This window comes from Sminthopsis crassicaudata, chromosome 4 (genome assembly GCF_048593235.1).
Source record: "Sminthopsis crassicaudata isolate SCR6 chromosome 4, ASM4859323v1, whole genome shotgun sequence".
NCBI classification, from domain to species: domain Eukaryota; kingdom Metazoa; phylum Chordata; class Mammalia; order Dasyuromorphia; family Dasyuridae; genus Sminthopsis; species Sminthopsis crassicaudata.
This window is the reverse complement of record NC_133620.1, coordinates 386,611,592-386,631,365: the sequence shown is the minus strand read 5'-3', so window position 1 is coordinate 386,631,365 and position 19,774 is coordinate 386,611,592. Positions and strand designations below refer to the sequence as shown.

Below are 19,774 nucleotides of genomic sequence, written 5' to 3'. Positions count from 1 at the left end.
CAAGGGGAGGGGAAGGGGGATCGGGGGAGGGAGGGGGAGTGATGTTTGCCCGTCAGTCGAGTCCGGAGTGAGCAGCTCAGACACCGGATCGGAGTGGAGACCCTGAGCCGCTGCCGCCGTCACGGCCACTGTCTGGACCAGTGCCTGGAGGGAGCCGCAGAGGGTCCATCGCAGTCTTTCTCTGGAGGGGGGCCCGATTTGGGGCCCGGACTCAAGAGTCCGGGAGGGATTTTTCTTCGTTCTTCGCTCCCTCCCCCCCAGCGAGGGAGCCAGAGCGGCCGCCAAACAAAGGTACCAGCCGCCGCCGCGGGAGGAGGAGGAGGAGCCGCGGCCGCCGCCGGACCCGTGGCCTCCCCTTCCCCCATTTCGCCCCCCAGGCCCGCTCCCGGTCGCAGGCTTCGGGGTGGAGCAGGGGAAGGGGGCTCGGGACGTGACGGGCTTCAGCCTCAGTACCCAGCCAGGTAGGGACATTTTCTTGGCGGGGGAATGCGGCGGCCGGAGGGGACACGGTTCGGGGCGGTCGTGTGTCTCCGTATTCCCCCCCACACACACTCAGTCCTCCCTCCCCAGCCGGGAGTAGAGTGATCGCCACCCCCGCGGTTAGCTCCCTAGCGCTGGGCCCTGCCCGCTCGGCCCTCGCTATCGCCGACTCGGAGGCTCATCGTGTCTCGGCGTAGCGGGGAGAAGGAAGGGGCGACGGGCCTCGGAGGCCCCCCCACCCCGGAAAGGGACCCCGCAGTGTAGCGCTCGCGCTGCCAGACTCGGACTGGGCAACCCGCTTATGGGGGCGCCGGCCTGACGGCCCCGCTGTGGTGCAGGCTAGCCGGGAGAAGGAGGAGAGCCAACGAGCTCGAGCTCGGGGCGAGGAAGGATCCGGGGCCGGACTCCGGGGTTTGTTGTGACTTTCTCCTCTGACAGAAATGGCGTCATTGCCGGAGACTGGGAAACTCCGCCGGGTCCGACAATGGGGAAGCGGCCCGGCCCGGGGGGCGGCGGGGGGTACCGGAGGGAGAGCCTACCCAGCCGAGGGCGAGAGAGCCCTTCCTCGGAAGGACCATCCTTCCGGGAGGCGGCGGAGCGAGAGACTTGGAGCGGGAGGAGGTTTGAAGCCTTTTCTTAGACCCCCGCCTGCGGAGAATGGGGTTCCTGGGGTGGTGATTCGGTGTCTTTTGTTTCCACCTCAGGTGCAGGTGAATTCTGTGTCTGCGAGAGGATCGCGGCCGCTGAATCGCCACCATGAAGGTAAAAAAATATTTTATCCAAGAACTCTCGGTGCAGGGGGTGGGGTGGGGTGAGGGGGAAACCGGACGTGCGGGGGGCTTTGCGGGGTAGTCGTTGGGAGCTTTCGGGGTGTGTGGTGGGAGGTGTGTGCTCGTGGGCTCGGTGCCCAAGTCCTCTAGAGCTAGGGAAGGGGATGGGGGTCAGAGCTGGTGCATTGTAGGCTGGGCCTGGGGATTGGAGTTGGAGTCTCCTTTTCTGGGGGATACGGTAGCGGAGCCTCACTTATCTTAGGATGAGCCATCTTTTTTGGAGCATTTCTTCCCAGTGAACTACATAAGAACAGTCTTCTGCTTTCTTTTTTGGCATTAAAAGAAAACACTTTTGAGAAGTGTGAAAGCACAAACTAAACATTGTCATGGTTCCATCAGTTATTAGAGATAAAATTTTAAGTTTGGGTTTTTAAACAGATAATTGCCCCCCCCCCCCTTAAAAAGTATTCTTTGAACTGCATGAAGTGAGAATTTTATTTGAAAACCGCTGTGTGCTGTATTTTATTTCTAGGGACACAGGGCTTTGTATATGATGAATAAAAAGCACAGTCCATAAAATACAGGATGTTTTTTATCCTTTTGGATTTGCTTATTTGTTTGAAGATATGATAGCCATAGATGTCTCGCTTACTTTCTTTACCCTTTTAGCTTAGTAGATATGTGTTGAATATTGGCATATGTACTTAATACACATTAGAGAAAAAAAGAGAATTACAATTTTGAATCATTTAGATTCAACTAGTGGTACCAAGCCTTAGGAGACATTTTTCTTTTCTGTAAAAATTCAGCTATGCTTGAAAGGGGTGGGTGTGTTCATAATTAGTTATAGTAATGATGCTACAAATGCTAGCTACTTTAGGCAGTTCATTCGGTTCAAAATCAAGACAGTTTTTAAAAATGCTGTATTGGGGTTAAGGATTGTATTTCTAAGGTTATGGAAGGAAGTAAAAGTTGTGACTTTTTAAAATTCTGAGAATTATGTGGTATACCCAGTTTTTTTGCTAGTTTCTTGGGTTTGTGCTGTATGTATATGTATGAAAAGATTTTCATTCTTACTCTCATATATATACACAATAAATGTATATATAAGTTAAGATAAAGAGTATATAAAACTAAATGTATCTGTGATAACTGGAAATACACAAGAAGAGAGGTGCATGATTATCATAATGACACTGGGGAATGTGTTGTGAGAGCAGTAAAAGTGAATCCATTAAGAAAATCACAATTCTTCCATAATGGTCATAAATTTCTTGGGAAAATGTTGATCTGAAAAGTACATGAACTTAAAGAATGGAGCAATAGTAACAGATAATTATGAAATGTTTTGACAGGCAACTTAATTTTGATATTTCCTGTTTAACTGTCACTTAAAAAAAATAAAAGTAGGCTTTTCACATAAGTTCCACATAAGTGCTAGAACAAAGTCAAGTTATAATTGGATGTTTATAGTTGCTTTTAAAATGAAATTGTTTTTGTCTAACCAATACCATTGTTAAAATGTTTAATAAATTTAAAATGCACTAATTTTAGATTTATTACTGTTTTTGGTATCTAAATAGAGCCCTTCATTTAAGAAGAATCATGGCCGAATATTGTACTTTTTTCAAATATAAACTTTAACTTTTTATGTACAACCTAATTTTTAATGTGGCAAGTTAAGATTTTAGATATTATTTTATTTGTGATTTAAGCCAATGTCAGAATCTTCGCATAATTTTTTTTTCTGTGACCCTGGTTTCTAAGATTAATAGTATTTGAGACATTAGAAACCAAATTAATTTGTACTTTCTAACAGATACTGTATAACTTGCCTATAATAAGGTAGAGAAAAAAATATAATCATTGCTAATCCACAGATTTGTAGACAGCACTTATAAATTATCTAATGCTTTGTTCTTTTTGTTTTGAAATGCCTTAGAAAATTGGAATAAACACATACAAACACATATGCATGTTTTACATGCTATCAGCAAAACATTTTCCCATTGTAATACTGTCAGGTATTTAAACAAATGAAGTCTTTTTATAAGCTGATATACTCCATCTTGTGATGTTAACTTTACTGTGTGATTATGGGAAATGAAATCAGATACCTATAACGCAAAAGCATTTTGTATTTTAATAAATGGTATAAATGTTATATTAAATTTACATTTTTCTGATTTCCATGTTTGATTTTTTTTGTTGTTGTCTGAATTTCTAAGACTAGGAAAATTGTGTATTATTGAAATCCACAGATTAGCTCATAACTGTATTTTAATCACTAGTTTTAAACTCCTTTCTTACTACCTTTTTAATATAATTTATAGAAAAAAGAATTGAGTTAATATGCCCCCTTCCATATTCTGATAAGAGGTTCAAATAAATTAGAATTCAGATGATTTGGAGGGATGAAAACAGGAAGCCTTTGTTAATTCATTATCTGAATATTAGTCCCTGTATGAACCATACTTAGTTTCCTTATAAAATTTGGATCCAAAATAAAGCAAGTGTATTATATATGGTAGATGTCTTTTTAAGGAATAAGTAATTATGCAATTAATTGGATTTTCTTCTCTCTCAATGAATTGCTAGCTCTTGGGTGAGTCTTTCTAGTAGAAGTGAGTTATCCACAATGAAGAAATGCATTTTTGCACTTTAGCCTTATAGTTTTGAAGATCTTGATAGTTTTTACCTGATATAATTGAAAGATGGGTACTGAAAGATGTTAAAATTTATTGAAGCAATTATGTTGTAGTAAAAAGTATAGGCTCTGGAATTGGAAAACCTGGCTTTGAATGCTAGCTCTTTTATGAATGATCTTGAGCAAATAATTTTCTATATGCTTAAATTTTCTCCATTTATAAAATGGAAATAACAGTAACTCAGCAACTAAGGGTCAAACAACTTAATATAGGTAAGACAATTTATAAATTGTAAGATATTTTATAATTATCAGCTTTTATGATATTTATAAATACTCCTTCCCTGTCTTTGTTTGAGGTTGGGACATTTGATCATTCATCTAGAGACTAGTGTCCTTACATTTCCCGGCTTCTCATTAGTTTTAGTATATGGAACATTTAGAGTTGAATAGTTCTAGACCCTAAACGGCATATCACCTTTTGCAGAATATTTTGTTCCAAGTTGGCTGACTTGGTAGTCTCATGCTCAGAGCTGCGGTTTTGAAATTGGCATTAACATTTAACTTTTGAGAAGTGTTGGTAGTAGATAAACTCTCACTTTATGAAATATGTTGGGGCAAAATACAAACACATGGCTTTAAATGATTTTAGGAAGTGCTGTGATAACTTCTGGAAAACTTAGAACAAGAACTTTAAGTGGCAAGTAGTAGTACATTTTGATACTTGATAAATTCCATGAAATGAACTCCAAAGTTTTATTTTTCATTAATACTGTCTTTTTGGCTACAACTCCCCCCCTCCCCAAGTTAGGATTGTTGTGTGAGATTTATAAGTTCATGATCCAATTTATTATCATTGTCATATTTGGTAAGCTATTATGTAAAATTCTTTCACTTGTATCTAATATTGAAATGATTGTAAATTATTGAGCTTATTGGTTTTTTAAGATAAGATTTAAATATATTATCTAAAATTTATTATGTGCAAATCATTTTTCTCACTAATATCTAATTTTAAAATGTGTATATACATATGAAAGGAAAATGTTGAATATCTGATGGTGTGTTTTTCTGTTATGAAGAATAGTATGCCATATTTATCTTATCTCTAAATACTACATTAATCTATTTTAAATAAAGTAGATCATTGTAATGACATGTTAGAATAAAAAGTTTCTTAAGCTACTTTTTCCATATAGGTGAGCTGATTTTAAAAGGAAGAATTTAGTTTTTACCCTAAAGGCATAGATTGATCTCATTGTCAGGGAGCTCCTAAAAGTGGAATGTTGTACAGAAGTATCTTGTTTCTCTGACACATGAATTGTAAACAAAATTGAAATGTCAATTCAAGAATCAAGAAGATGGCAGAAGGGAAATAGAAATACTCATCAAACTTCAATCCATTTTTCTAATGAATGGTTAAACAAATAGTTATTTTTCAAAAAACTGTGAGTTCTTAGTAATAAAATGCCTTTTCCCAATGCAGATGGACCCTTTTTCTGCAACAAGTTTTAGAGAATTCCTTGGGGGTACTGAGAAGTGAAAGTACATATCTAGATCACACAGCCAGGATGTGTTAAAGGTGGGACCTAAATCCATGTCTAAACTGGTTACAAAGCCTACTCTTTCTAGACAGTCAACAGGATAGCATAGTAAGCACTTATTATGTGCCACTCTGCTGCAACATGATCCTCATGAAATAATTATAAAGATTAATGTTTTTATTATTACTTAATTATTATAAAACAGAAGCAATGGATTTAATCAATCAATGAACATTTTTAAGTACCTAGATTCAGACTGGATTCAAAGACAAAAATAAAACAGTTCCTATCTTCCTGGCATTTTCAATCTATTAATGAAAACAAAATGTACATATGTAAGGTTATATGAAATCTGTTCAAAAGAAGTACCAGGTAATTTTTATTGTTACAAGGAATGAGGAGACTATTAGCTGTCGGCATGTAGTAGTTCAAGCTCTTCAAGAAAGGCTTCATGTAAAAGGTTTGTGATCAGCAAGATCTGAGTTTGAATTATGTCTTCTATACTTAAACACTAGGCAAGGTTCTTAACCTCTTTTATTTTTTATTCATCTGTAAAATAATGGTAGTTATACCTATAGTTGCTACTTCATAGGTCTTTATGATAATAAAATAAGATAACATAATATAAAATATGTTGTGAACCTTGAAGCCCATGTGTGTCCCTTATTATATACAATTGACTCTTTGAATTGATGAGATTGGCACAAAAAGTGTGATTCATAATAAAACTAATTAGACTTTGATACTACCATTTATATCTTGAAATTCCTTATACATATGGGTCTGGTACCAATTTTTTAGTTAAGGATTATTCTTGAGATCCAACAACCCAGTTTGCTGATAATCACATTTTAGGTGATGAAATATTTATTATCTTGTATTATTCTCTAGAATATGTTATGATTTATGTATTGTGGGAAGAAGTATCGATACTCATGATTTTAAACTTCAGTGCTTATTTCAAGATACAGCATATACTGTATATAATGATAGGGAATGAGACTCATGGTTGTGTTGGGCTAATCATGTTTAAAAGGCTGTTTCCCCAATAGCTGTCAGGGACATGATTGAATCCTTTTCTGTCTGAAATTGTATACAAAATAATATTATCATAGGGTTATACTATATTTTTAAAGTGAAATATGTTTACATTGTGTAGATGTCCTTGAGAGTAGAATCATGATCAATTTTCATTAAAAATCACATTTGGTTTTTTTGTCATTTTAGCTATATGACAATCTTGAGAATTCATTTTTATCACTCAGAGATGAAGATTGTGACTTAGAAGCATGTGAACAAATGCCATTTATTGAATAAATTTTTCAGTGCTTTAAAAGAACTTTGATTTAGGACTCTGAAGTTTCCCTCTATTATAAAATGACATCCTCTCCATACCTTAATTAGATACATTCTCATAAATTTTTAGAGCCAAAGAAATTAAACTGACAGCTAAACTTTGGGTGTTAATCCTCTCAGAGCTTATTCTTGCTGGTTCTTTGGTCTCTGATATTAAGAACTTTGTTGCATATGTAGCTTGTTGACATGGGAAGAGAACCCAGAGTTATCTTTATAACAGTTTGAAGAATTAATAAATTAAGACTTAGTTTAAAATCATGCAGTTTTTTTAAAAGAAAAAAACTTGAATAAAATTTATCTTCTATAAATGGAAGTGTGAAAAAGAATTGTTCAGTAATGATAAGTCTTACTTAACTTTTTAATTTACTGAGTTACTTTATCTAGTTTGCTCACCAACTTAAAAAGTACTATTTTCTCTGCTTTAAGAAACTATCTTCCTTCTCTTCCTTCCCCCCATCTAATGGCTCTTTGATAAAGTGCCACATGAATTGAAACATTAAAGTAAGTTTTTGGAATGATAAAAAATTTTTTTGCTTTTAAATTTTGGTGGGTTTGACTTATTGCATTTTCAGATTTTTGGAATGTGATTGTGTTTGATGGACTTAAAAGTTCTTTGAAAAGTTCTTGATGCAAAGCAGTAATAACTTTCTATTTTACACAAACCTTGATTTCCACTTAAAACCATTCTTGTACTTTCTGAAATTTTATTTATAACTAAGTTTTCTTAATGCAAAGAAGTTTTAATGTTAATAATTGCAGTATTTGCTATTTCTAACCTAGTTTACTGCAATGTTTCCCAGATGTCACTATTTACTGTGTAAAGTAAATCCTTCCAAGTCCAAAAGTTAGCTCTTGGGATACTTGAACCATTGAAGTTATTTTTTTGTCTTATTAATTTCTTAATTTAATATGCTTCTAGCCTAGCTTATGTACAGCAAAAAATTTTTCTTCCTTCGAGAGATCAATATCAGTGTTCTGATGTGGTAGTGAGTCACCTGAAGCTGGGCTACAGTGAGCTTGTGGGGGTGGGGTTAGTGACTTTTGGTGCCCTGCCAAACTGCAGAGACTTGACTAGTGCAGAGGAGAGTGGGAGAAAGCAGATTACCTTGAAGACAGCAGCAACTGCTGTTGTCAGAGTTAAATTATGAGAGTTTAACTTATATCTTGCTTGGAGGATAGTTGAAAAATCTTGCTTTTTAAATATTTTTTAGCATATGCTAATAGTGGTATCTCAAAGTTGTCCTGGCAAAAATAGCTGTGCTAACTGTTATCATCTTATGGCTAATAGAAATTGGTTTTGAATCTTTAAAAATACAAAGGAATTGTGGATAGTACCTATTTTATTTTCCCACAATTTGGGGTTCTGTTTGGTATTTTAAAGGAGGGAGAGAGAGGCATGTGGGCAAAGGCCTGGCTTTGGACAATGAAAGATTTGGGTTTAAATCTTACCTTTAGTACATATACTAGTTATATGACTCTGGATAAGTTACTTTATCACTGGGTATCCTAAGTACCTTTCTAACACAGTAAGTTACTCATGAGTACAGAAAGAGGAAATCTGAATCTATGGAGAGATTTTTCATATACCCAGCAAGTCTTCCACACAGATGTAACCATAGGACCTAACAACAAGGAAGAAAATATAACACTCCTGAACCAAAAAGGATCTGCTCTATTGAAAGCAATTATTAATTAGCCAATCGTTTTTAAAAGATCTAATTTCTAAAAGGAGTGACAAGTTATTCTAGAATCATAATCCAAGGTTTGACACTATGATCAGTGCCATGATATTATGAGAATATCAGTTGTGATGATTTTACTATTTCATGATTTGTATTATAATTTCTCATTCTCTTACATTACTATGTGTATATTTGTGAGAGCATGGTATAATGGGCAAAGCCTGGATTTGGAATCAGAGGACTTGGAATCTGCCATTATAATATGTGACTTTGGGCAAATCATTTAACTTTTCCAGGCTTCAGTTTTTTAACTTATAAAATGATCTTAAGAATCCTTCTAGATCTAAATTTTGAGATCTTAATATGTCATAGGAATAAATAAATAAATTGGAGTAGGAAATAAATTGTAGTCATAATTTTACAAGGTGATTGAGCAGTCTCTATGGGGAATCCTAACTCTTTTCCTGCTGCTCAATCCCTTCCTTTCTCTCCTCCCTTCCCTCTCCTTCTCTCTCCCCTCCCCTCCTCTTCCAACCCCTCCGTTCCTCCCTGTTATTATTCTCCCTGCCCCCTTGGGTAAGCCAAAGCTATAATGGTTTATTTTGGAATATAACTCTCTATCAGTGGCATCCTCTGACAGTTTCTCATGACATTATGCATATGTAAAAGAAAAATTTAACTCTTTAGTTTTCAGTAAATATATATTGATAATCTTATCATGGTCCAGAAGGACTGAGCACTTGAGATACAAAAAAGGTCCCAAATAGCCCTGCTCTCAAGGATCTCATATTTTTTATTATATGAACAAAATGTAAATAAGTAGATACATAAAAGCTATATACTCAGTAGATGGAAGGTTTGCATTTCACTGGGTGAGACATGGAGACTTAAGAAAAGATTTCAGGAGAAAATGTGAATTTGAGCTGAAACTTGAAGAAATCCAGGGAAGCTAAAGGAGGTGGGAGACAAGGGAGAGCATTCTGGTCATTGGGACAAAGCTGAGAGGTGAAGTTTCATGTGTTAGGAACAATTAGGCCAGAGTATCTGGATTGTAGAGTATGTATGTAGAATATCACATGGAAGTGATGAGAGGTAAAAAGATAGGAAGGAATCAGCTCTAAACATCAACCTAAAGAACTTTATATTTGACTTTGGAGACTACTAGTAAACTACTAGAGTTTACTAAGTAGGGCAGTGTTGTCAAATTCAAATAGAAATGGAAGCCACTATACTGTACATAAAGATCCCTGTGGGCCAAGTATTAACTTAGAAAATCATACATTAAAATTATCTATGTTTTGTTTTATTTTGTTAAATATTTTTCAGTCAAAATTGAATCTAATTCAGGTCATATTTAAGAGAGTTGGAGATGTATGTTTGATATCCCTCAAATAGAGTTTATAACAGAGTAAGACCAATGGTTTAGAAAATTCACTTTGGTAATTGAGTGGATAGATTGGATTGGAGAGATGCTTGTGGAAGATAAACCATTTGAAAGCTATTGCAATAATCCAGGTAAGAGGTGATGAAGGGCTGCACCAGAGTGGTGGCTTGGTGAGTGAAGAGAGGGGGAATATAAGATGTAGAAGATACAAATGGCAAGATTAGGGAATAGATTAGATAGAAAGGGGTGATAAAGTGAAGACTTGGTAATTTTGTGTGACTAGGAGAATTGGTGGTATCCACAATGATAATAGGGAAATTGAAAAGAAGGAAAGACTTCCAAGGAAAGAGAATGAGTTCCATATTGGATATATTGAAGCAGTTCAAGATGTCTTAAAGGCAGCTGATGATGTAATGCTGGAATTTGATAGAGAAGCTAGATTTGGGAGTCATTTTCATAGAGAAGATAATTGAACTCAACAAGTAAAATATGATAGAGGAAAAAGAGAACTAAGGACAATTTTGAAGGACACTTTTTTAATGGCAGAATTTTGAAATTTTAAAAAATTAAATTAATTTTTTTTCCCTGAGGCATTTGGCTAAGTGACTTGCCCAGGATCACACAGCTAGGAAGTGTTGAATGTCTGGGCCCATATATGAACTCAGGTGCTTCTGACTTCAGGGCTGGTGCTCTAACCACTGTGCCACCTAGCTACCCCTGAATTTAAATTTTTTTATAAACGCTTCCTTCCACAAGACTATTGGAGTTGTCTTGAATCGCCTCATTGTTGAAAAGAGCCAAGTCCCCTCACAGTTGATTGTCCATAATCTTGTTGCTATAGACAATGTTCTCTTGGTTCTAATTTCACTTAGTGTCAGTTCATGTAAGTCAAGAAAAGAAGGCTACTCATTATTTCTTATAGAACAATAATATTCCATAACATTCATATACCATAACATAGTCTGCTATTTACTAACTGATGGACTTGATTCATTTTCCAATTCCTTGCCACTACAAAAAAGGGCTACTATAAATGTTTTTGCACATGTGGGTTCTTTTCTCTTTTATGATTTCCTTGGGATACATACCCAGTAGAGAGACTGCTGGATCAAAGGGCATAATATACAGTTTTATAGCTGTTTTGGGCATAGCTACAAACTTTTCTCCCACATGTCTGGATCAGTTCACAATTCCACCAACAATTAGATACTTTATTTTTAAAAATCTTGACAACTTTTATATCACAGAACTTTCCTATAAGTCAAATAGGCAACATTTTTGTAATCTTATGGATGCATCCAGATCCAATGAGATTGAGTACTTTGTTTATAGACAGATATTTAGCTGGCAGTAAATCCAGGATTAGAATTCTGATTTTCATTTCTGTTTGTAAAACTAAACTAAAGTAGCCTTTCTGGCAAGTTACTATTATATTTTATGTGAATGTGATCTTCTAATAATTCACAGTATTTGTTGGGGTCAAATGTTAAGTTTTGTAAAATGAATGGAATTTTAAAGATATTTTAAAAATTAAACAAATATTATACTTAATGTTTAACATTTAATGTTTGCCTAACTTATCTGCCTACTTTAATGCTTAAGGAAAAAAATTGCTCACATAAGTAAAAAACTAAATAGTGTTATGTAAACATTTTCTCAGCTGATTTCGTAAAAATCAGAAGAAACCACATGATTACATAATAAAAGTAACTAATTAAAGCTTACATAAACCATTTTACCTCAATGAAAAATCCTTGCTTGCAAATTAGTACATCTTAAGCTTAGAAGAGAATACTATTTAATGGTCTTGAATATTTTAAAGTGGGAGAAAACAAATTTTATCCCTTAAGAAATCTTGGAATCAGGCATTAAAGAAGTGGAACAAACTATGTCTTTTATACATACTCAATATTGTGCCAGAGGGAACCTTAAGATCATACAGACCTGTTATTTAGAGAAGTAAATGACTTATAGTACAGATAGCTATTTAGTCTTCTTTTAAAGTCCTTTCTGCTCTTAAATCTTTATGTATTTATTTTTTAATTCTAAACATTCTTAATGTTCAGTCCTTCTTTCTTTAACATTTTTCTAATGTTATTGTCATAAATCTTTTAATTATATCTTCTTTTTTACTTATTTGGATTTGACATTACTATTTAATTTTTTCTCTTTATTATAAAAATTTTCAGAAAGCATATCCACATACATTCTCTTTGTAAAAAAATAAATAGAATTCTTGATAACAAAGCCACAGTTTTTTTTTTATAGTATATTTAACTTTGATTCATAAGACCTTGCTTCAAGTCTCAGTACTATTATTTGTTAGATGTGTGACCTCAATTCAGTCTCTTCACTTCTCTGGGCTTCTGATATTGATAGATATTGGGGTATAAAATCTCTAAAGTCCCCTCCAGTTCTTTAAAGTTCTCTAATCAGATATAGCTTGAAAGTGTAGTGAGGTTTAATTTGGTAAAAACCAAAGGCTGGACTCCTTTTCCCTCCATATTATTTCTCTTGGTGATTTTTTTCAGTTTCCTGAATTTTATGCTGACAGTTCACAGATCTCTCCAGCCAAGTGTCTCTCCTGATCTCCGTTATTGTACTTACAAACATCTTTCTTTGTATGTCTAGACATCTAAACATAGATGTCTTAAACTTAACATGTCCAGAACTGGACATTATTCTTGGACACATTAAGGCCTCTACTCTTCTTGACTTTATGATACTTGTTCATTCTCTCAGGCTCAAAACCTATTTATTATCTTCAACTCTATACTCTCTTTAAACCCCTTCTCATCTCCTTCTTAATCCAGTTAGACATTGATTCTTCCTCCCATTATAAATGCCCCCTTCTGTCCTAATACTGCCAATATTCTGGTGCAGTTCCTCATCAACTCATGCCTAGACTAGTGCAATAGTCTTCTGATTTGACTCTTCTTCACACTCACCCTTAGGTTCTCCTCTCCATCTCTCAATCTAGTCCATCCTCCATTGATTCAGATATCAATTTGATCTTCCTAAAATTCAAGTCTGACCATATTACTCCCCATTCAGTAAACTCTAGTGATTCCCTTTTACCCTCAGAATCACATATAAAGGTCTCTGGCATTCAAACCAAACATGGTTCCCTTCTCCCTATGTAGTTTTCTTACACCTTTTTCTCTTCCATATCATCTGTGATTCAGTGATACTGGTCTCCTTGCTCTATATAAGGCATTCCGTGTCCTGACTGTTTTCACTGGCTATCCCTAATGTCTGTAAATCTTTTCCCTCCTCACCTTTGTTTTCTGGCTTCCCTGAAGTCCCAGGTAAAATCCCACATAAAATCTTTCCTGTTCCTCTTGGTACTAATGCCTTCCCTCTGTTGATCATTTTCAATCCTGAATGTTTTATTTGTACATATTTTGCCTGTTGCCTTCCTCATTAGACTTTGAACTCCTTGAGAGCAGGGATTGTTTTGTTTTGTTTGGCGTTTCTTTGCATCCCATCTTAAACAAAGTGGTTAGTATGTTGTTCAATCATGTCTGAATCTTTGTGACCCTGTCAACCATAGTATACCTGATGTGTCCATGAGGTATTCTTGATGGTTTGCTAATTCCTTCTCCAGTGGGTTAATCAAACAGAGGTTAGTGAATTGTCTAGTTTTGAGGCTGGATCTGAATTTAGGTTTCCCCCCTCCAGCCAGGGCCACAGCTCTATTCTCTGAATCACCTAGATGCCTCTAAGAATATAGTAGGCTCTTAATAAATAACGTTGATTTGAGTTGGTAAACATACCAAGTCAATACCAATAGTTAGAATCTGTAAGAATAGGAAGAGAGGACTTGTGGTAGGGAACTTGTTGAGAAGGAAAGTCCTGCTAAGGGAGATTAGCCCCTTCTCGGCAACTTTTAAGTTCTAGAGAATAGCTAAGGCCCTATTCTCTACAACACTAAGTACTTAAGTGACTTGCTCAACATCATTCTGTCATTTATGTTAGAGATAGGTTTTGATTCAAAGTCTTTCATTACCTCAAGACTTTGTGTCTCACTGTCTTTCTCATCAAATTGATGACAAAAGGTAATTTTTTGTATATCTATAACCTATATAATTATTTTAGCATAATATTTATGTGCATACAAGTATTTATTACATTTCCAGGAATTTCTGATGTTTTCCTTATTACAATAATGCTATATTTTATTTTGAAATTTAACTTATATGCAGGTTCAAATAATCATTATATTTAACAGTCATTTTAAAACTGTTGTCTTCTCCATTTACTCATGGGACATTTTTGAGATTTGAGATTAATTTTGAGATTGAGAACTTTGAGAACTCAAAGACATTTGAGATTAAATTTCTTGAGAATTGTATATTATCTGACTTTTTTTTTCAGCCTATGATTCATTAGAAACAATAATCTGAAATTATAAACAGTGGAGAATGGAAAAAAAAAGTGAAAGCTGAGCTCTGATATTTAAGGAGAGATACTAATAAACAACAACAACAACAACAAAAAGCAAGTTTTATATTAAAAAAGTTTGTTCAGTTGATGACCCTGAGTTTTCAATAAAAGATTTTATTATATTCCATATCCATTGTTTCAGAAGTCAGGTAAATTTATAAAGAGATATCAGTCTATAAAGATTATAATATACATATATATGTATATGTATAATTTGTAACAGAATCGCTGGTATGTTGTTACCCCTAATAAAGACTGAGCTCTTGGAGAGCAAGGGATTGTTTTTTGTCTTTCTATTTGTATTCCATGAGATTATCTCAGTGCCTTGTACATAGTAGGAGCTTAATAAATGTTTGTTGACTTAGTATCAATCACTATAGAACAATAGGTATTCCATTTTAGCTATCATTGTATTTTATTTTTTTGTTGTTGTTTGCTTGATTTTTCTCATGTTTTGTTTTGTTTTCCCCCTTTTGACTGATTTTTTCTTAGGCAACATGACAAATATGGAAATATGTTTAGGATTGCCCGTGTTTAATCGCTATATTGGATTGCTTGCTGTTTGGGGGAAGAGAGGGAGAAAAAGTTCGAACACAATGTTTTGCAAAGATGAATGTTGAAAACTATTTTTGCATGTATTTGGAAAAATAAAATAGTATTAAAAGCTATATAATAGATGCTAGAATTTTCAAAAAAATGTATTTTAAAACAGCATAAGTTGTAGAAAAACAAATATTTTAAACTAAGAATGTTAACATAATTTAACATGATTTAGGTGAGTATAAATTAGGATAGATAGTGGATAGGATTTTAAATAATCATAATACCATTGCATTATAGTACATAATGTCAGTGTAGCACATAAAACCATCGAATCACATTTGTTTAGTCATGTCTGACGCTTTGTAACTCCATGCGGAGTTTTCTTGGTAAAAATACTGGACTAGTTTGCCATTTACTTCTCCATCTCATTTTATTGCTAAGGAGATAGAGACAACCAGAATTAAGTGACCTATCTAGGGAATCTGAGGGTAGATTTGATCTTGGAGGTACTCTGCAAAACTGCAAAATTCATAGATTAATATCCATCAAATGCCTGAGGGTTGTTCAAAAATAAATAGTTTTGTGTAACTTCACATGTAGGATCATCAAAGAGAACATTATAATAGGAATGAACTGAAAGTTGTTAAAAAAAAAATACAATTAGGCTAACTTTATCTTCTAGGTAGGTTCATGAAGTAAATCTCTTAGGTAACCTAGGAATTTAGCTTGGAAGCCAGTATTAGGGCAAGATATTAGTGACTCGGGTATTTCACATTGGGTGAAGTTATACTTCTATTGCTTTCTTTTTTAACTGGTTATTATAATTACAGATTTGTTTTTTTGGTTTTGCTTTTAGAACTCAGTCTTACTCATCACCACTGCATGTTAAGAATCGTATTGCTTATAGTACCTGAGACAAACAAGTTCTTTACCATAACACATTGATTTGATTTCCTATTTAATTGCTTATTAGTTGAGTGATTGATATATTTAGAACCAATACTACCATTGATAGGGGCACATTTTTAACTCTTTAAAAAATTAAATGTCTTTTAAAAATATTTTAAATTACTCATTTGTACAAAAGTTTTGTTTGCCTACTAGATCTTCTGTTTTTAAATTATCTTTTTATACTTTTTTTTGTTTGTAATTTCTTAGTACTGTGGGTTTTTTTTTTTTTTTGCTACTCCAGTGCTCAATATTTCATACCAGAAATCTGAGATTAGGAGAACATATGAAAGAAAATCACAGCTTTTTGGAGTTTAAAGGTACTTCTGTGGCCAGCTAGTCCTCTTCACACCTGCGAAAGAAAACCCTCTAAAGCATATAGAAAAAGTAATTGACAATCTTTGCTTGAAGATCTCTGATGAGGAAGGTTAACCTGTACTTCTTGAGATAGTTGTAGCCCATTTGACCATTAGATAGCTGTAACTGTTGTTTTGTTCGTTTGCTTGTTTAACTGAAAAGCCTCTGTTTGACTCTTTGAAACACCCATTAATCTTAGTTCGCTGTGGAGGAATGTAATGTTCTTGTTTTAGTTTTCTGGAGGTCTTTGGGCAGCTTTCCTTTCAATAGAGTAATAGCCACAAAAATAGTCAGGTTAACACCTGATAGTCCAAATTCTTTATTGCCTCCTTGCCTGGGGCCAGGCTAGCTTTCTTTAGAGATCTTCCTGAGTCTTGGTTTCAATGAAGAAGTGAAAGAGGAGAGCTTGCCACCAAGATGCTTTGAGAAGGGATGAATGAATCTCAGTCCACTTGTCTTCCCCAGCTCTGAATCAGAGCTATTTGTCCCCCAGGAGAGAGGCATTAAGAGCCTGACTGAAGGTGGGAATGAATCTCTCTCCTTGGCTCCAAGAGCTTGGCTTAAGGCTCTACACCGAGTATAAACCAATCATTATATCAGTAGGAAACCATTATTTGTTGTAAGATTAAAATAATCATACTGAATTTAGTTATTAAGTACCATGCTAAACTACATAACCATTGTCTCATCAATGTATCTTATATGAATCCTTGTTTCAGGTTCAGAGTTCTGGCTCATAATAGAGGAATCTAAGCCATCTCTCTTCTATTTTCAGCTCTTTTAAATACTTGAAAACAACTGAATTTTTTTTTTCTTGCCTCCTCCTTTCCTTCCCTTTCCCCTAGACTTTTCTTCTTAGCTCTGTCTTTAATTAGTGTGGTTTTGGATAAGTCATTTCATATCTCATGAGTTTCAGTTTCTTAATATATGAAACAGGAATTGAACTAGATAATTGATGTGTAAAGATAAGTTAACCACTAAAAATTTAGTATTCTATGAAGAGACCTAGAAGGAGGGCCCTTTGTGGGATAAATGTGTTTGTTCTTAGTTTGGAGAATATTGTCCCAGGAGTATGGAGTTTAAGGAGGGAAAACTATTTCAGTGTAGTGAGAACTTCTATACAAATTAACATTAGTTGGGTCATCCTGCTCTCCATGTTGCTGAGAAAGCAAGGTTTGTCTACTAGTTCAGGCTTGTTAAAAATTTGCCTCAGCAAGCAGTTGAAGTGATTTCTCAGTGCTATGGTTGTACAAATATTCCTTTCATTGTAGATTATTTATAACATGCTTGTTTTTAATAGGTACCAATTGATTAAATATGATTTGTTAGTAGGTATCTTAAAGATTGGTTTGTAGCAGGAGATAGGCTAGGACTAGTGCATTTAAATAAGTGAAGCACTTTTTAAACCTTAAAATTCTATATAAATTCCAATTATTATTAATTTTTACCATGTGTGCCCTAAATTTTGAACTCACAAATCTATGGTTTAAAAATTCCTTCCTATGTAAATGTTTTATATGAATTTTCCTCGAATATATAAGCACTTAAATGTTTTAAATTTATAAAAGAATGGGTTTACTTTTTTTCAGATTGCATCACAGTTTTATTTCCAAAAATATAATGCAAAAATACTTTTTATTAACAAAGAGATTGTATTTCAGGAACAAACATTCCAGGAATATTATTCCAGAAATAACATAATATGGAGAAGTATTCATAGCAACATACAGACTTCTAGAACATTATTGCTCTTCAGGAAGGTCTCTATTCTGTCTCTATTTTGCCTAAAGATGTTTGCTTATGGTTTTGTCCCTTTCTCAAAGGATTATTTACTGGGCTAGTATGTGAGCCAGGAAGACTTGACTTCTACTCCCAGGTGGGACTTGCTATGTGAATCCCAGGAATATGGTCTATACTTATCATTTATAGTCATAAAAAAATTATTGATTTCTCCTGCCTTCATTTCTCTTTTCAGAGAATCTATTTTGAGGAACATGGGTAGGCATAATTTCAGTGGTATATCTTATTCTTGAAATACTATTGATTTTAAAATATGACTTCTAGTGCCTAATACATTCTCAATTCAAATAACCTTAAATCTATTTTACAAGGAATTCCTTAAGTTCCTTCCTTTTTGATTGTCTGCCTAACATTTTTCTGTCTCTCATGTCCCCCACACCTCCTCATTCTTCATTTCTCTTAGTTTCTTGTGTCTTTTTTGAAAAAAAAAAAATATTGAGGCCATTTGACATGTGCTGTCCTCTCCTATTTTTCTTCATCTTAGAATTTTTTGCTATTATTTCCCACTCTGTTTTTCTTAATTTTAGTATCTCCATCTCCCTTCTGGTACTTTTACATTGGCCAGTCATCCTGTCTGTGATACATTCCCTCTTTAACTCTTTAACATGTAGCTCAGATACTATCTTCTACCTGATTCCACCCAACTTTAGTGCTTTCCCTCCCAAACTACCCTATATTTATCTATGTTGTACTTATTTATATATATCAATTTTGCATTTATATATTTTGCATGTACTTGTTAAAAACATAAGCTCCTTTAGAGTAAGAAGCTGATTTGTTTTTGTTTCTGTGTATATACTTTAGTAAACTGCATAACACTTAATAGATGGTTCATACATAATTGTTGATAGAAACCATAAGAAAACTTCAGATTTGTCTTACAGGGATTGTTTTTGTATCTCCAATACCTAGCAGATGGTCTGGTATGTAGTAGGCACTTAATGTATTTATTCATTCATTCCCCTATTCTTGCCAAGTAACTAGCCTGTTTTTCCCCACATATTTTTTTGATGACATCCTATGCTTTTCTATCATAATTTCCTGTTTGCAATAAGTTATAGCCAGCTTACTTTTGTTTCTTTGGAGTCTGTAGTTTATCATGTCTTATGGGCTTAAAATACCCCAAAGTATTGTTACTTCAGCTAGTTGCCTATCTCATCATTGATAGCTGATAGGTGGTTGGTGTTGATGGTGCTAAGGATGGAGAGCCCTGATGGAAGTAAGCAGAACCTGTGCTTTGAGGGTTGCTATTGTTCTCAGGGTTCTAGGTAAGAGTTTGCTTTCTTTCATATTTATTAATTCCACTTCTGTATTTCTGTCCCACAAATATATATTGTCCTCTTTCATCTTCATACTTTGACTGTAATTAGTTGTTTTCCCCCTCTTTTAAAAACCACTTTTAAAATTAATTTTTTTATTCTGAATTGAATGAATACATAAAAAGAATATTTCTACATACAAAGGAAAATAGAAAAAATGTTATATGAGAAGCTTTGACTTGTATTTGTAACTTAAATGATTTTTATTTATAAGAAGTGACTTATTTATAACTTACATACGATAAATTCAACATAATTTGAAAGTTGCTTTTATAGGTTTCCTTCCGAACTTCTCTTTTGTGCATTTAAAAAAATATTTTCAGTGATTTTTTTTGGACAATATTAATAACTTTCCTCTCTCGCCCACCATTAGAGAAAAACACAACCCTTATAGCAAATAAACAGAATAAATGCCTTTTTATTTATTTACTTATTTATTTTTGTTGTATTCAAAAATGTATGTTTCTCTCCGTACCTTGTTTCCATTCTTTTTTGGGG

The 19,774-nt window shown here is 34.7% G+C and overlaps 1 protein-coding gene across 11 annotated transcripts in view; it reads left to right on the top strand.

Annotated features, from left to right (window-relative positions):
- ARID4B (AT-rich interaction domain 4B) overlaps positions 1–19,774 on the top strand; it is a 195,017-nt gene that overhangs the window by 344 nt on the left and 174,899 nt on the right. For 9 of the 11 annotated variants that reach the window (XR_012481321.1, XR_012481320.1, XM_074262439.1 and 6 more), the window contains exons 1-2: positions 26–461; positions 1,185–1,242. Coding sequence is in view for 9 of the 11 variants with exons in the window: in XM_074262439.1 (XP_074118540.1) it covers positions 1,237–1,242 (6 nt within the window). In the remaining 2 variants the exon portion in view is untranslated. Of the gene's footprint in view, positions 1–25; positions 462–1,184; positions 1,243–19,774 lie in introns of those variants that run through there. The other 2 variants (XM_074262436.1, XM_074262435.1) reach the window with 2 other exon arrangements.